The 15,896-nt window shown below is 54.8% G+C and overlaps 4 protein-coding genes across 4 annotated transcripts; 2 read left to right on the forward strand and 2 right to left on the reverse strand.

Moving 5' to 3' along the window:
• Positions 1 to 306: 306 nt before the first annotated feature.
• MONBRDRAFT_29031 (uncharacterized protein) lies at positions 307 to 3,517 on the forward strand (the record flags this gene model as incomplete). Its single annotated transcript, XM_001749457.1, has 9 exons — positions 307 to 345; positions 474 to 518; positions 621 to 809; positions 950 to 1,294; positions 1,475 to 2,279; positions 2,435 to 2,514; positions 2,621 to 2,708; positions 2,822 to 2,903; positions 3,016 to 3,517. 9 exons carry the CDS (start codon positions 307 to 309, stop codon positions 3,515 to 3,517), a joined length of 2,175 nt encoding a protein of 724 aa, XP_001749509.1.
• Positions 3,518 to 4,344: 827 nt separating this feature from the next.
• MONBRDRAFT_38751 (uncharacterized protein) lies at positions 4,345 to 9,109 on the reverse strand (the record flags this gene model as incomplete). Its single annotated transcript, XM_001749527.1, has 14 exons — positions 4,345 to 5,144; positions 5,290 to 5,519; positions 5,629 to 5,859; positions 5,971 to 6,074; positions 6,162 to 6,238; positions 6,340 to 6,447; positions 6,632 to 6,723; positions 6,849 to 6,929; positions 7,075 to 7,424; positions 7,648 to 7,849; positions 7,957 to 8,154; positions 8,346 to 8,562; positions 8,667 to 8,840; positions 8,934 to 9,109. The coding sequence occupies 14 exons, from the start codon at positions 9,107 to 9,109 to the stop codon at positions 4,676 to 4,678; spliced, it is 2,709 nt and encodes a 902-aa protein (XP_001749579.1). The 3' UTR covers positions 4,345 to 4,675.
• Positions 9,110 to 11,029: 1,920 nt separating this feature from the next.
• On the reverse strand, positions 11,030 to 11,401 carry MONBRDRAFT_11658 (uncharacterized protein; the record flags this gene model as incomplete). The annotated part of the gene is made up of 1 exon (XM_001749528.1): positions 11,030 to 11,401. One exon carries the CDS (start codon positions 11,399 to 11,401, stop codon positions 11,030 to 11,032), a length of 372 nt encoding a protein of 123 aa, XP_001749580.1.
• A 1,409-nt stretch (positions 11,402 to 12,810) lies between these two features.
• On the forward strand, positions 12,811 to 15,618 carry MONBRDRAFT_11659 (uncharacterized protein; the record flags this gene model as incomplete). The annotated part of the gene is made up of 5 exons (XM_001749458.1): positions 12,811 to 12,913; positions 12,966 to 13,160; positions 13,234 to 13,692; positions 13,843 to 14,288; positions 14,677 to 15,618. 5 exons carry the CDS (start codon positions 12,811 to 12,813, stop codon positions 15,616 to 15,618), a joined length of 2,145 nt encoding a protein of 714 aa, XP_001749510.1.
• Between the last annotated feature and the right edge of the window lie 278 nt (positions 15,619 to 15,896).

Below are 15,896 nucleotides of genomic sequence, written 5' to 3' on the forward strand. Positions count from 1 at the left end.
CTGGTGAGGGTTGATGTGATTGGATAAAGAGGCAAGGGAGAAGGGGGGGTGGGGGGTGGCAGACCATTTGTGGCGTGAAAGGGGGCCTGTGGGTTTGAGATTTCGCCAACTGCTCTCATTCTTGTACCCTTGGCTCGCTCACATGTTGCTAGCTCGAGGCCTCGGGACAGGGTTGGAGAACCTCGCCCGGTGGTCAACCCGGTTCTCTTGCTCTGCATCTCCGAGTCACCTTCTTGTGTGCAGAGCGCAGCCCCATCGTACGACTGTCGCGCGTCGGCAGTCACCAGGGTGCCGAAACCGATCATCATGGTCAACGAAAGAGCTCAAAAGACATTGATGAAACATGTATGTCGCTCATCAGCGCTCCTAGGCTGCCGCCATTTGGTGCTCATCCCTCGACAGCTGGCCTGGCCCCTAACCCCTGCCCCTTTCTCTCCGTCCTGCTGGCTCACGGTCGTCGGGCATCTTGACAGGTGCGCAGCGGTGACTTTGTCGCAATTTGGCAACTGATGCACGAGGTCAGTCCCAGGTGCCTAGCTCGACTCAAACCATTCATACTCTTGCCATGCGCCTCGTAGACCCTGACTGCCCTCATGATCTTACGCCCCCTGTCTATGTAGATTGATGGTAGCGACGTGAATCTTCAACTTGCCGATGGCAGCGATCCTTTGGGCTGGACCCCGGCCGGCTGGGCCGCCAAGTTTGGGCGCAACGGCACCATCGAGGTGATGCTTCACTACGGTCTCGACGTCAATGCCTTTGGCAACAACACCGACCGGCTCTTGCACATTGCCGCTCGCACAAATAGGGTACGGCCCCTTATCCTGCCACCCCATTCTTTCAAGATCGGCGTCAAGTGTCCGAGAAGCACACATTCTCACAGATACATATGACTTGTGACCTGCGCTTTCTCCAACTTTTGAAACACACACGCATTCAATGTGCACAGGTTCTAGTGGTACAGCAGCTTCTGCAACACGGGGCTCGGCGTGATTTGACCAACAAGGCAGGACAAACTTTCGACAGTGTCGCCGGGCCGGAAGTGCAAGAATGGCTTGCCAAAGCTCAACACGGCCTCGAGCATGCCGACTCACATGACTACGCCCTGCAAGAACAAGTTCTCTGCCAACACGACAGCTCGTGGTGGTCAGCCTGGGTTACTCAGATTGACGTAGACCAACCCAAAGTGGATGACCTGTTTGCCGATCCCCCCACTCCGCGCCGCTATCGCATCCACTTTGCCGGTTTTGGCAGCAAACACGAGGAATGGGCTGCGCCCGTCAATCTCGCCAAGGTAAATCAACACACACACACACACACACACACACACACACACACACACACACACACACACACTGTGTGTGCTCTAAAAGCAATGCATGACCTGTCATTGCCGGCACGCAAACAAACTGCAAACTGCGGGGGCAAGACAGCTCACCCAAAGCGCGTGGCCGCTGGCTCACTCTCAATGTAGGTAACCCTGGGCAATATGAAGAGCCTGCCCCTGGGTCGAGTCTTGTTGCCGACTGGTCAAGTCGAGTCAGATGGGCTTGGGCTTGCGACTCCGCCCGTCTCTACCCCCACCACAACTGCGACTACAACTGATACAACTACGTCGACGACTTCTCCCGCCAACGCCAACGCCGCCACCACTTCCGATGCGGGGCCTGGTCCGTCTTTGCAAAAGTCTGCCGTCGTGATGACACCGCGCAACTCAGACACCCCCGCTGTGGCACCGGGCCTAAGTCAACCGACCGATGGGACTTCCAATGCTGAGCCGCCTGCCAAGCGCGCGCGCCAAGCTTCCAATGCCCAAGGCACCAGCGAAGCGACTGGCACACACACCCAAGTCACCCCATCACAAGTCTCGTCTTCCCCTCGTAAGCAAGAGTTCCAAGTGGTTCATGGTATCCAAGCACCCGTCAGCGGTGTACCGTACAGCGAGCGAGGCATCTCCAGCCAGCTCGGGTTTTTCAGTAGCCGGACCGTCCTGAATGACGCCCCCTTACCGGCGGTGTCCAAGTTGCTTCAGCACGACGTGCAGAACGTTGTCAATCGAGGACTGAATAGCGAACCTGCCGGTGCCGAGGAGGACGTGCCACAATCCATGTTTTCCCGCCTAGCCGCTGGCCCAACGGCTGCTGCCGAAGCCAATCTGAACCTGCCAGGCATTGACGACCGAAGCGCCGCCCTGCTTCTTCGTTTTGTTGATACTCTAGTTCGCCGCCAGGCCCACGCCCACCCCGACATTGCCAGCAACCCTGCGCACCCCGACTCTGGTATGTGATATCCGATTCATTGGAGAGTGTCTGGCTTGGGCATCTATGCCTTCTTTGCTTGGGCTGCTCTGCTTTTGAACCGTATGATGACTGCTCTGAAAATTTCCAACCATTGTTCTTATATTGTTTTGTTTTCCTGGATAATGTTCTCGCAGCCGAGGTGCAGCGTGCGACCGAAGTCGCGCATTTGCGTTCCGAGCTGGCCCTGCTTCATTCAGAAGTCGAAGACCTGACGGTGAGCGTGTTGTTGCATGAAATCGAGCTTCAGGTCCAGTCTGAGACCTGTCTTGTTATGCTTCTCTTCTCAATATTGTCCCCCTTGCCGCCCTCGTCGTGATCAGACCTACTGCCAACAGCTGGAGCAACGCCATGCTCGCTGGATCAAGACCTTGGCTGGAAAGGATGAGACAATTGCCGCCTTGCGCCTTGGTATGATGGCCTGCATCGTTTCGTCTTCCGCTTGCGTCAGTTTAACGTAGGCGAATGGTTGTTTTAATATCTTTCGCTCATTGGACGTATGACCCCCGACCCCGCTGTAATAGAAACCCGAGTGCTCAAGGACGAGCAGGCTGCATCTGGTATCACGACTGCCCGTGAGTATGCAGGAACGATTCGGCGCCTACGGTACGTTGACCCTGCATACTTGCACACCCCGCACCTGCATGCCCCAATATTGTCAAGCTGGCTGGCTATATCTCGACCGTCGCTCACTTGGCGCTGTTCGCTTTACCCACAGAACCCAGCTGGCTTTGACCACCGTACGTCTTGGCGAAACCTTGACAGCCAAATCACAACTCCAGGAGGAGCTTGATGAGCTCAAGCTTCGATATGCCAAGTACAATCTTGTCCAAGCAGGCTTGCTCCGCACCTTGGATGGCACTCCCTCGACGAGCTCAGCGCCGACTGCAGCGCCGACGACCGTCCCCCCTTCAACGGCCTCCAATTCCAATCCGCCCACCACGTCTGGTGAAGCGTCCTCTCTTGCGAGCACGTCAACTATAGCAGTTGCCGATGCAACAGCCACCACGCCGATTGCCCCTTCGAACCCCGCCTCGGCGACTGAGCCCACCGGAACGGTCGCGCTGAGCTCACCTTCAGCAACGCAAGGTACAACCAAACCCGAACCAACGGCCGGCACGACACCGAGTGCGCATGCGCAAGCCGGTGGGGATGAATCGACTGCGGCAGACCTAGGGATGGAGGTGGACACCACCACTACGGCAGATCTGCCTGCATAATTTACACCAACCTTGTTTTGATAGTTTCCGCACACACATCTCTCACACAAGAAAGAATCTGATAGAGAGTGTGGAAGACATCAAAACGTCATGATTTTTTGAAGAGTCTAACAAATGTTACCATATATATTAATAACTTAACTCATGCTTAAACAGTACATCGGGGCATTGGCGCAAATGGTAGCGCGCTCCCTTAGCATGGGAGAGGTACTGGGATCGATCTCATTACTCGAAGACCCACCCGGATGCTCCATGATTATCTTTTTTGCATCGTGTGTCTTTTGTTCTTGTTGTTTTTTCAAGTATTTTTCAAATCTGATTTATGTTTTGACTTATTGACCTACGGCGTCATCACATCGGGGCATTGGCGCAAATGGTAGCGCGCTCCCTTAGCATGGGAGAGGTACTGGGATCGATCTGTACCTCGAAGACCCACCCGGATGCTCCATGATTATCTTTTTGCTATCATTTTTTTAATCTCTGTTCGCCGGGTTTTCACTCACATGTGAATAAGTTCTGATTTTACTTGGTTTTTTGAGGTGTTTTCGTCAGCAACTAGCTGCTCGTTTTGATTGGCAAGACATGGGTATGTATGTCTTGGAACCTGCTGCTCAGGGCAGTCAGATGCTGGGTATGGCAGCCGGCTGTTCCAACTTCTGCCCGAGCGTGGCATACGTTTCGACACTACAGCACAAACACATTTTGCGCGCTCAAGCATGCAAACAGTGCGTTGAATTGACATGTGAGTTAACATGACATGTAAAAATTTGACATGTGAATCAGGTTTTTTTCCATAGAGCATAAAACCGTTCTGGGTTTACAGGCTTGACATGTGAATTTCTCGATTTTGCACGCGCAAATGGAGATATCAAACTTTTCCACTACTAGGTGGCCCAAGTGTCGGAATGATGTCAAGGTGCCCACAACCACCACACGTGCACCACACGTGCATCAGTTACAAACATGAATTGTTGGGTTGCAGAGTAGCAGATTGAGGTAAACACCAAGCGACACCGTAAGAACGAAAGAGAGAGAGAGAGAGAGAGAGAGAGAAAGAGAGAGAGAGAGAGAGAGCGAGGGAGGGAGGGAGAGAAGATACCGAACCAATCAAGGCCCAACATCAGGGCTCAGTACCGGACTAGAGGAGGGACGACGCAGCTAATCCAAGTACGTCTCCATAGGTGGGCAGGAGCAGACGACGTTCTGATCACCATACTTATCATCGACACGACCGACTGCGGGCCAGAACTTGTTCTGACGAAGCCACTCGGTTGGGTAAGCAGCCTTATCGCGCGAATACGAATGGTTCCACTCGGTCGCGAGTAGAGAGCCAGCCGTGTGTGGAGCATTGACCAGCACGTTATCTTCAGCCGGATACACGCCGTCCACGACCTCTTGGATCTCATGGCGGATCGTAATGAGAGCATCAAGGAAGCGGTCGAGCTCAGTCTTGCACTCGCTCTCTGTGGGCTCAATCATGAGCGAGTCGTTGACGGGCCACGACATGGTAGGGCTGTGGAAGCCAAAGTCTTGCAGGCGCTTGGCCACGTCTTGCACAAGGATGCCATGCTTCTTGAAAGCGGCGAAACTCACGACAAACTCGTGTGCCACACGACCCTTGGCACCACTACAAGGAGGGAGAGGGAGAGAGAGAGGCGGGGGCACAGAAGGAAGAAAGAGGCCGCGAGAGTGAGCAACACAAAGGCAGAAGCCAAAAGGGAAGAAGAAGAAGAGCAATCAGGAAGGAGCACGGGCAGGTGCATCCAACGTACCGGTAAGTGACGGGGTAGTGCTCAGCAAGACGGTCCGCCATGTAGTTGGCATGCAAAACGGCAACAGCCGAAGCGTTGCGCAGTCCACGCGCGCCCATCATGCGAATGTATGACCAAGAGATGGGAGTGATCAGAGAGGAGCCAAAGGGCGCCGCAGCAATGGGGCCACCGCTGCCCTGGTTAGGGCCCTCAATGATGGGGTGGGAGGGCAGATGGGGAATCAAGTGCTTCTGTAAACGGGGGAACGGGCGACATAAGCGAACGTGCATGTGCGGCCAAGACAGCTTTCTTTGACGACCACCGTGAAGAAGAAAGGCCACAAGAAAAAGGTTGCCTGACCTTGACGCCAATGGGGCCCATGCCAGGGCCACCACCGCCGTGAGGGATGCAAAACGTCTTGTGCAGGTTGAGATGCGAAACATCGGCGCCGTAGTCACCCGGGCGACACAGCATGCACTGAGCGTTCATGTTGGCACCGTCCAAGTACACCTGACCGCCGTGCTTGTGCACCATATCGCAGATCTCGACAATGTTTTCATCGAACACGCCATATGTTGACGGATACGTCACCTGCCCAAAACACAGTGAGGATGCAAGGGAGGCAGGGCCAAGATGAGTGAGAACGGTACGTTCGTGGCAAGCTGGAGCGGAAGGCGGCAGACAAGGGAAAATGGGTCTGACCATGATGGCACCAAGTTCTTTGCTGTGCTTCTCGCACTTGGCTGCCAGATCATCCATGTCAATGGCGCCATCGCCGCAGTTCTTGACAGCAACAATCTTCATGCCTGTGGATGAGTCATCAGAAGCAACAGTCAAGGCAAGCGAGCAAGACAACGCGCAGGCCAACGAGTACATGCGTTGCAAGAACGCACCAGCCATGGCAGCGGTGGCCGGGTTGGTGCCGTGTGCTGAAGCGGGAATCAGGCACACCTTGCGTTGGGGGTTGCCGCTGGAGGAGAAAAGTGCATGCATCAGGGGCGAGCCATGAGGCAACGAAATAGTTGGTACCGCCACGCTGTGGATGCAGAAAACTGAAGCAATCAAACGAACTTGGCAATGTGGTAGCCGCGGATGGTCATGAGGCCAGCCAGCTCGCCTTGGGCTCCGCTGTTGGGGTGCATCGTCACAGCATCGTAGCCAGTAATCTTGCACAAGTCCCTGCAGGTAGTAAGCATTGGAAAACCATAGCAAGTAGTATCGTAAGGGGAAAGTCATCGGGCCAATAGCAGTATACCAACCCGCTATGAAAGGGGTACACATAAATAATAGAAAGACGGGGCTTATTCCATTCAGGTACAGGACGAGGAGGAATGCGGGGAGGGGGGTGACACAAGGCCCGTACTCGGTGATTTCATCAAACATCTCCCAGTAACCCTTGGCCTGTTCTGAGGGCGCGAAGGGATGGAGGGCAGCAAACTCGTCCATGGTCACGACCTGGCACACGCCAAAACCATGAGTATGAAGCAAGTGAATGGTGAGAAAAAAAGGACAGAGAAGCAGCCAAGAAAACAAGACGCAAGAGATCACTCCCAAACGTGCTATCATAGTTCAAAACCAACCTCCATCTCAGTGGCCGCATTGAGCTTCATTGTGCATGAACCCAGGGGAATCATGCTGTGAACCAACGACACGTCCTTGTTCTAAACCGAATTGGAAGACAAGCAGGATTCAGGCAACAAAAATCTCAAAGACTGGGTAGCATGGCCCGCAGTCATAGCAAGACAGCCTTGCGCAAAAAAATGCGAAAAAAAAAAAAAAAAAAAAAAAAAAGGCTTGCGGACAAACCTCAAGATACTTGCAGTAGCGCATGAGCTCAGTCTCGGAATGCAGCGTGTTGAAGATGGGATGGGTCATAAAGGCGGACTTGCGAGCAAGAGCTCCAAAGTCGACCTCAGGGCAAGCCAGATCAGAGCAGTCAGCGCGCTCCACGCCCGTGAATACAGCAATGACGTCAGCCACATCACGCTCAGTCATGGCCTCATCGAAAGACACGCCGACGGCACCGTCATCAAAGTAACGGAAGTTGATCTGCTTATCAGCAGCACGCGCCTTCACCTCGGCCAAGTCCTTGGGATAGACGTGCAGTGTATCGAAAAACAGGCCATCGGACACGCGGTGACCGGCAGACACAAGTTCTACAAGCAAGAAGGAAGAGAAGAAGAAGAAAAAGGAAGAAGAGGAAGAAGAGGAAGAAGAAGAAGAAGAAGAAGAAAAAAAAGAAGAAGAAGGAAAAAAAAAAAAAAAAAAGTCAGAAAGCGATGAGATAGGTGGGGAGGCAGTGCATGGAAGCAATAACCGATACCTCTGGCCACAAGCACCAAAGCACAGACACACAAAAGAGGAAAAGCTGAAACTGACCGCTCTTAGTAGCCAGGGCGAGGCGATGAACACGGGTGGCAATTTGCTTAAGACCATCAGCACCATGGTACATGCCGTAGAGGGCGCTCATGTTAGCCAACAATGCCTGGGCCGTACAGATGTTGGACGTGGCCTTGTCGCGGCGAATGTGGGTCTCGCGCGTCTGAAGGGCCAGACGATAAGCCTTGTTACCGTTGGAATCCTGAGATAATGGACAGAAAGAGAGAGGTCTGTTTTTGAGACTGGCAGCAAGGGTGGTGCAAGCGTCTGGGTACGTCAGAGACAGGTTGTGTGCTCAAGCATACCCACCTTGGTCACACCGACAATGCGACCAGGCAGACGGCGCATATGCTGCTCCTTGGTGGCGATGTAGGCAGCATGAGGGCCACCATAGCCCATGGGAATACCGAAGCGTTGGACGGCACCGACGGCAATGTCGCAGCCAAAGTCGCCGGGGGCTTGAAGCAGCGTTAGCGAGAGCAGGTCGGCCGAGCATGCCGCAATGGCCTATCGGTAAGGGGCAGGGGCAGGGGCAGGAGCAGGGGCAGGGGCGAGCCAGTGAGCAAGTAGGTCGGTGTGCAAAGCAAGGTCTAGAATAGTATCAATGGACAACTTGGTCTGCCGGCAGAGCAAGCGTGTGCCCGGAGGGTCATGGGAAGTGGAGGGTCAAGCATTTTTGGTTTCAAACGGGCACGTACGCCGACATCATGAGCACGCTTCACAACATCGCCAAAGTCGCGAACGATGCCGCGGGTGTCGGGGTACTGGAATAGACAGCCCATGACGTCCTCATTGAACTCCATGTCTTCAATGCTGCCGACGCGAATCTCAACTTCAAAGGGCTCGGCGCGGGTCTTGATCAGAGCCAAGGTTTGGGGGTGGAGCTGTTCATCAACCAAAAAAACGTTGCGCTTCCTGGACGGCGTGGTTGGCAGGCACAACAAGTGTCGGGGCATGAGTGGTGCTTCACTTGAGCATCATCTTCTTGCGAGGTTGGGGAGGAGGCAAGGCATGCGTACTTGTTGATGCTATAAGCCATGGAGAAGGCTTCAGCGCCCGCCGTGGCTTCATCGAGCAGCGAGGCATTGCTAACGTCGAGGCCCGTCAAATCCTGAATCATGGTCTGATAGTTGACGAGTGACTCCAGGCGGCCCTGGGCTACCTCGGCCTGGTAAGGCGTGTAAGGCGTATACCTGTGGCAACCAACTTGGTGAGTCACCGCGTGTGTATGGTGGCAAGGAGGTGCACCCAGTGACAGCTTCTTGGTTAGACGAGGGAGGCCCTACCAGCCAGGGTTTTGAAGTACGCAGCGCTTGATGACGCTGGGCGTGATGGTGCCGTAGTAGCCCATGCCAATGTAGGAGCGGAACAGATCGTTCTTGTCACCAAGCTGCTTCAGGCGACGCAAGACCTGGCTCTCAGCTAACGTCGTGCCGCGTGTGGGTCGAGGGCAAGTGCGCATTGTGCATGCAAATATGAGAGAACGATGCGAGAGAGAAGTGTAATGACAATAAGTGGCGGCAAAAGCAAAAACAAAACAAAAACAAAAACAAAAATCACTTACTCATGGCTTCGCCGAGGTCAGGGAGAGACTTGAGGCGAATCTGCTTGGGAACCGTGTTGCTCAAAAATTGTTCCATGGTCTGTGACCAGGGGCGACACCCAAGTTCATGTTGGAGATGGTGGGTGCAGAAGCAGCTGCGGGAACATGGCGAGGGCTCGGGTGCAGGATAGGCGAGCGCACCTGAAAGCCCAGCGACTCGAGCATCTGCTGGACCTCCTTCTCGTCCGAGCCAATGTGACGGTGCTCAAAGACATCGCAGGGACGGACCCAGTCTGCGAAAGAGTGAATGACACGAGATGTGATGAGTATGAGCCAGGATCGGTAGGCCTGATCAAGGGTAGCGATTAGCTCATTTGCTGAGGACCTTGTTGGTTGACGAGGCGAGCCGTTGAGTCAAACTCGACGTGTTGGCAAGCCCGGCGGGCAACGCGGAGTTGGCGTTGCTGAAGCAGAGCAGGTGCCACGTTGAGGAGCTGGGGTTGACGAGCCTAAGACATGTACATCAAGGAGGAGTAAGTTGAGGTTGGGGGGTGATGGGACGGCGGGCAGGGCCCGAAGAAGCGTAGCCGGCCTGTTTATGACACCATTCTCACCAAAGGAGAAAGGTTGGCCGCAGAGCGGCGTAGAAGGCGAGTGGAAGCCATATCAGCGTGTGTTGCTTGAAAGGCGTCAACTGCGGTCGGATCCTAATTAGGAAGAAGCGCACATTTCATTTCACACGTCGTCAAAGGCGTGAGTGACGCGGAGGTGTCTTGTTGGTCTCGTTGCGGCGGACGAGGCGATGGGGCTGGGAAAGGGCAAGGTGACGCACCTGGCGTGATAATAGCACGCGGCAGCGGAGGCAACAGGGTGGGTGCTGCAGTTCAAAGCAGGGTATGCTTGGTCCTAAAGAATGCAGGGCACGAGTCGCGTGCGCGATGAGAAGGGATCGCCGACACACACGACTCGACGCGAGAGCATTGAGATTTGAATGGCGTGCGTGTCACCAGCCAGCAAACCGATGCGCAGCCGAGCCAGACCTCGGACCAAAATCCACGACCACAACCCCAAACACCCCCCTTCCACCGTCGACCGTACCTGCTCCCGCGCACACCCCGTCAGGTCAAGTCAGTCAGTCGGTCACGCGCTGCTGCACACTGGACCTGTCAACTGCACTGCACCACCATGCGTTATGTGTGTGTGTGTATGTGTGTGTGTGTTTGTCTCTCTCTTCTTTCTCTTCTCTGGTTTCTTTTGCTTTGGCAAGGTTGTGTAGTCGTTTGGTTGTTCTGCGTCTCTCTCTCTCTCTCTCTGTTAGAGAGTGGCTTTGTGTCTTATCTCTTGTTTCTTGATCCCTCTCTCTCTCTCTCTCTCTCTTTCTCTCTCGTGTGTGTGTGTGTTGCAACATTTGATTCGATGCTGTGGGATGAGAAGAGAGAGACCAATCGTTGGCCATTTGGTTGGATGGTGCCGGTCGCACTCCGTCCATTGGTCGCACTACCGGGGTGTTGAGAGGTCCAGAGGTCCAGAGGCCATGTGGCCGTTTTATGTCTTGTGTGTGATCGTTGCTGACCACACCACACCCGACCTAATGTCTTGCTGCAACACTTGGTCCTGCTGGCGACGGTGCCCGGTGAGATCCCAGAACCACTGAAATCAATGCAATTTCTAACATTGAGGAGGTTAACAAAGCTGCAGTTACTTCAATTACTGCTACATGTTTGTGGGTTGCAACCATGGTGTCGCAATGGGGCAACACAATCAGCGTTACATTGCGAAATGATCACATTACATTTGGTAATTGTAAGCATAAATTTTCATTCAGCGGTTGAAGACCGGTCACTGCGTTCGCGTATCGGTTGGCTCCACCTCGATCACCTCCACGGGCGCGGCCGCTGTGGCTGGGGTGGCCGCTTCTTGCAGCGCACGGACCTGCGTTTCCAGGGCCAGGAGGTGTTCGTCTGGGTGATCTGGGGCAATGTCTCGCATCGCTATTACCAGATTCATGAGGTAATCAATGTTCGGGCCCGAGGGTCCCCGACTCTCAGCAATCGTCTTTGCAATCTGTGCCAGCGGTTCCTCGCCAACAAACTCCTCGTTGTCCTCGGTTCCCGTGTACACAAGAGCCAGGCGAGAGCTGCCATCGGCCTGATAAAACTGCAGCTCTAACAAGCTATAGCCACCCTTTTCTCGGTAGTCGAGGTGGGCCATGACCTCGTCCACCTGTTCTGGTGCAATGCGATAGGCCTTGCCCCAGACCCGCTCTCCCGGTGCTGGGACCAGCGTCACCACACGACCCGGCGCTTCTACATCCACCGGCACCAGGCATCCCACCAGCACGTATGTGGGCAGTATGCAGTAGCGTCATGAGCGAGGTACACGTGCCCAACACATAGTCAGCCCAGTCCGCACGCACACAGACCTGGTACGCCACGGTGGTCTGTTGAGCGCTGCCAGAAGCGACGAATGTATCCGTCAATGTAGCCCGGTATCACCTCTCTAGTACAGTTACATCAAATGACAAGATGCGGGCGAGTCAGGCTGCGGAGTGCAAGCCTCGGAAGCAGCGACAAGGCACCCCTTCCCACACACACACACACACACACACACACACACACACACACAAAACACAACTACAGCAACTAACAACAACGAACAACTACAACAACTACATCAGCATGAGCGGGCACACCAGAGTCCCTGCAAAAGAGACCCCCAGTAGAGGTTGACTCACGCATAGGGGAAGTCAACCTTCCAGGTCAAGCTGCCATCTGCACATCGTCCCAGTCCAGTCACACTCATGAGCCAGTTGTGAAACACGTCAATGGCCGTGTGGGCCGTCACAAAGCTTGTCCCACCCCTTCCCCCCCCTCTCTCTTCAGCCATGCGCTACGTACAGCCAAAGATCCAGAGCGGGTCCGGCCAGGGGCGACCCTGCCTCGACTCGCTGGGAGGTGCATACGGCATATTATTTATCCTTGGCTCCGTCTCCGTTCCTTCGTTCGCGCGGGCGTCGTCGCACGTCACTTGCAAAGCAAATACGCGAAAGACGAAGCAGGCACAGATGGTACTACAACAACCATTAAAATCGATTCAACTTCTAGCACTATCACGACCTTTGCCAATACACAAACTTCATATATAACAACAAAAACCCCAAGGCACTGCATTCATCAAGCAAGCGAAATCAGTCACCATATTCAAAATCCGGGGGTCCAACTCGGCCTCTCCCCTTTTGTTGATAAATCAGAAACGAATGTGTGGTAGAAACTACCCACGAGTATGCCTCAAGTGTCTTCTACGTGTGGTGATTGTAACACATAAACCGTGCCAACCACCGGTGAGCGTGTGGTCAGACGCGCGTGTACGTGTGGCAGAGTGCTCGTATGGGTGTTGGCCGTGCTGCCTGCTGCTGCTCTCCCATTCATTTCTCAGTGATCGCTGCGCAGCGATTCACGGGGCGGGACCCCCCCGCGTTTGCTTTCTGAACCGTCTGCTGGTCGGGCTTCAACACAAACACGGCAGCAACCAAATCTTTAGCACCAGCACCAGCTTTGGGGATAGCGTCCGAGCAGGGGTGTTGAAGCACCCGGCTCGACCGCCAGCTTGGACCCTGAGCCATGGCGGCCCAGTCCTCAGACGTGTCGGCGCAGTTTTCTGTCTTTTCCTTTCTGAATAGCATTCAGCCACCCAGCTCCCCTCCCCAAGAAGAAGACGAACCAGGTACGTTCAGCACCGCCTCTGCTTGTTAGCCAATCATCTTATCCCTTGCCAGACAACCCTCGAGGCGTGCAGCCTGCCACCTTTCACCAACGAAAGCCTGCCTTGGCTGGCTCCACTGCCTCTCACCTCTCATTTGCTCGCAACACCATGACTATGCTAGCTCTGACTCGGTATGCTACTGGTGCCTGGATTGAAGCGACCTGTGACTCGGGCGGGGATGCCGATACCTCCACCCCAGCCTTTCAAGGTCCGTCCTTCTTCCCATCTACGCCCTGCCTTGGGCGGCCAGATTGCAAGCCGTCCTTGCACTTGATGTGCAGCTTCTTTGGGCTTTCTCTTGGGCCTCGTGCGCCTGGCGAGCTCACGCTTGTGCCATGTCAACCTCACCCTCATGGCCGATCTGATCGGTGCCCATCTCCAACTATTAGAGGGCGACCTCTTTCAAGTCCTCAAACACCATGCCAATGGCTGGCTGGAGGTTGAGCAGGGCTACCTCTGGCCCACGTGGGTCCAACCCCTTGCCGATGCCACAGAGACTCTGGACCAGCCCGCTTCGGCGCCACAGCTGCATCCCGAGCTTGAAACACAACCTGTACGTGGCCACGAACCTGAACCCACATCAGAAACCGAAACCGAGCTCGAGCCTCAGGCAGCACTAGCATCTACGCAGCCCCTTGTTTTGCCTCCTTTGGATACCTCCCCACCCTCAGCGCCCCCTTCCACCAGTAACGATGATTTCTTTGCCAATCTTCCCGACTATGCGAATCAACCGAGCGAGGGTGAGTGCGCCAGCCTCGCCGCATACATTGAGATACGCAAGCCCCACATTAACCAAAAAAAAAAAAAAAAAAGAAAAAAAAAAAAAAGAAAAAGAAAAAAAAAAGAAAATCCCCACTCGCCTCACAGTCCCGTGTCCTGCCCGTCCGTAGAAACCGAGCTGTTGCAGGTTCGCTTGACTCGGCTCAAAGGCTCGTTTGGCTTGCAGATTGCCGGCGGTCACGTAGGCGTCGGCGTTTATGTCAAGGCCTGTCGCAAGGGCGGTGCCGCTGCTCTCGATGGTCGCATCCTCAAATATGACCAACTCATGCGCATCGACGATACAGACGTGGAACACGCTTCACATGAAGAAGTTGTGCGACTCATCAATCAGTGCGGCCCTTCGGCTCGCCTCACCCTCCGCCGTTCGCGCCACAACAGCGATGTCCGCTCTCAACTCAAAAATAGCAAGTCTGCTTTTCATTTGACTCTCCAAGGCGTTGGCGATCTCAACACCACCACCGAGCCAAGCGACTGGACTCAGGTCCCACTCCGCAACAAGTCCAGTCCCCGCCGCGCCGCCCGCACCCACTCTTTTCATGCCGCCCCCGGGCCCTCGGTGCGATCAAAGCCCGCCCCGGTCTCTCTGTCCAGTGCACGTCCTAGCAGGCCCCCGGGGTAGCACGGGTCCTCTCTTGTGTTCGCGCCCCCGGTCATCGTCAGTCTTATTCTCGCCGTGCCCCTTATCCTTTGTCTATAGGCTGATCTTCTGGCGGCGGCGGGTGCGTTGCTTGCAACCGATGCTCCTGGCCCTGCATTAAAACCCGCCGCCGAGTTGGGTGCCTCCCCTGAGCGTGCAGTACGTCATTTGCAATTGGTTCCCACCTGCTTGTCGATTGCTTGACTCTTCCATGACGACCCACTCCTGTTCAATGGCATTGACCAAGGCACACCCTTTTCGTCTCAATAGCGGTGTATTTCACGTTTGATTGTGTCGACGGGCATAGGTTGTGCAGTCGCTGCTTTTTGGTTCCCGCAAGTCCTCGCAACAGTCCGTCTCACTCGAGAATAGCGCCGAGCCCTGCCACCTGGATTTGGCTCTGTCGCCGCAAAATGCAGCTCGCATTCAATCAAGCGGGTCACAGCCTCAGACTCCTGCCGTCGACGATGATGACACCGAGTTTGGCTTTGGATCAGCCATTGATGACCTCAGCGCCGAGACCGCCGCCACCTCTCCCCCGCACACGCGCTCTGCGGTGCTCGTGCTTCAGGACACCGATGAGGAAGATGACAGCCATTTGAACGAATCGGCCGTTGACCACGGGACCGCACCACCCTTGCTGAAGAGTGCTTCCAATCGGTCTGTCCTCGACCCCCCCGAGCATTCTGTGGGTACGGCAGCCTCTAGCCGGACCATGGGCGCATATGGTAGTCTGCAAACCACGCCTGGTGCTGTCGGTGATCTGGGGCAGCTGGCAACGGCCTTGGAAGACGTGCACAAAGCCTTACACTTGGAGGGATGGCTGATGAAGCAGACGGTTGGCCGCAAAAGCAGCGTTCTGAGGAAGCGACCTTGGCGTCGCCGTTACTTCATCCTTCAAGACACCATTCTCAAATACTACAAGCACATTCCGCAGGCCGGCGAGACAGCAGGTGTGTTGGCGTGGCAATGTGCCTGCTTCTTGCCTGTCATTCCGAAACGGTTCAGTGCAAGTGTGCCTTGGTGGTGCCTTCTGCCTGACTTGATCCGTTTGGTAGCGGGCTACGTTGTATTGCGTTCCACAGACTCTGTGCATCTGGCTGGCAACGATCGGACGCTGCTTCTTGCCACGGACAGCACCGACCTGAACCTCATGGCATCTTCCAAAGTTTGTTTCAAACGCACTGTTGCCCCCGAGCTAGTCGCAATATCGACCATGCGCGACACAGATCTGTTTGACCGTCATTGACTCCATTTTGGCATGTGCAGGACGAATCAGAGGAGTGGCGACGCGTTTTGAATGCGGCCATTTCCTTTCAGCAAGCTCGCCCACAAGCCTCTCACATTTCTTCTTCGATACCTCCGGCAGCGGGTGGCGGCGATGGTGAGAGCAAAGAGGAAGAGGACGAGGACGATGATGAAGGAGAAGAAATGATGCAATGACCGGATGGAGCTCTAAAACCGACCCACACTCCACTCAACTATTGAAGATGGAACATTAAATTTTGATCCCTACGTGGCTGTGTC

Source organism: Monosiga brevicollis, genomic scaffold, assembly GCF_000002865.3.
Source record: "Monosiga brevicollis MX1 MONBRscaffold_31 genomic scaffold, whole genome shotgun sequence".
Lineage (NCBI taxonomy): Eukaryota > Choanoflagellata > Craspedida > Salpingoecidae > Monosiga > Monosiga brevicollis.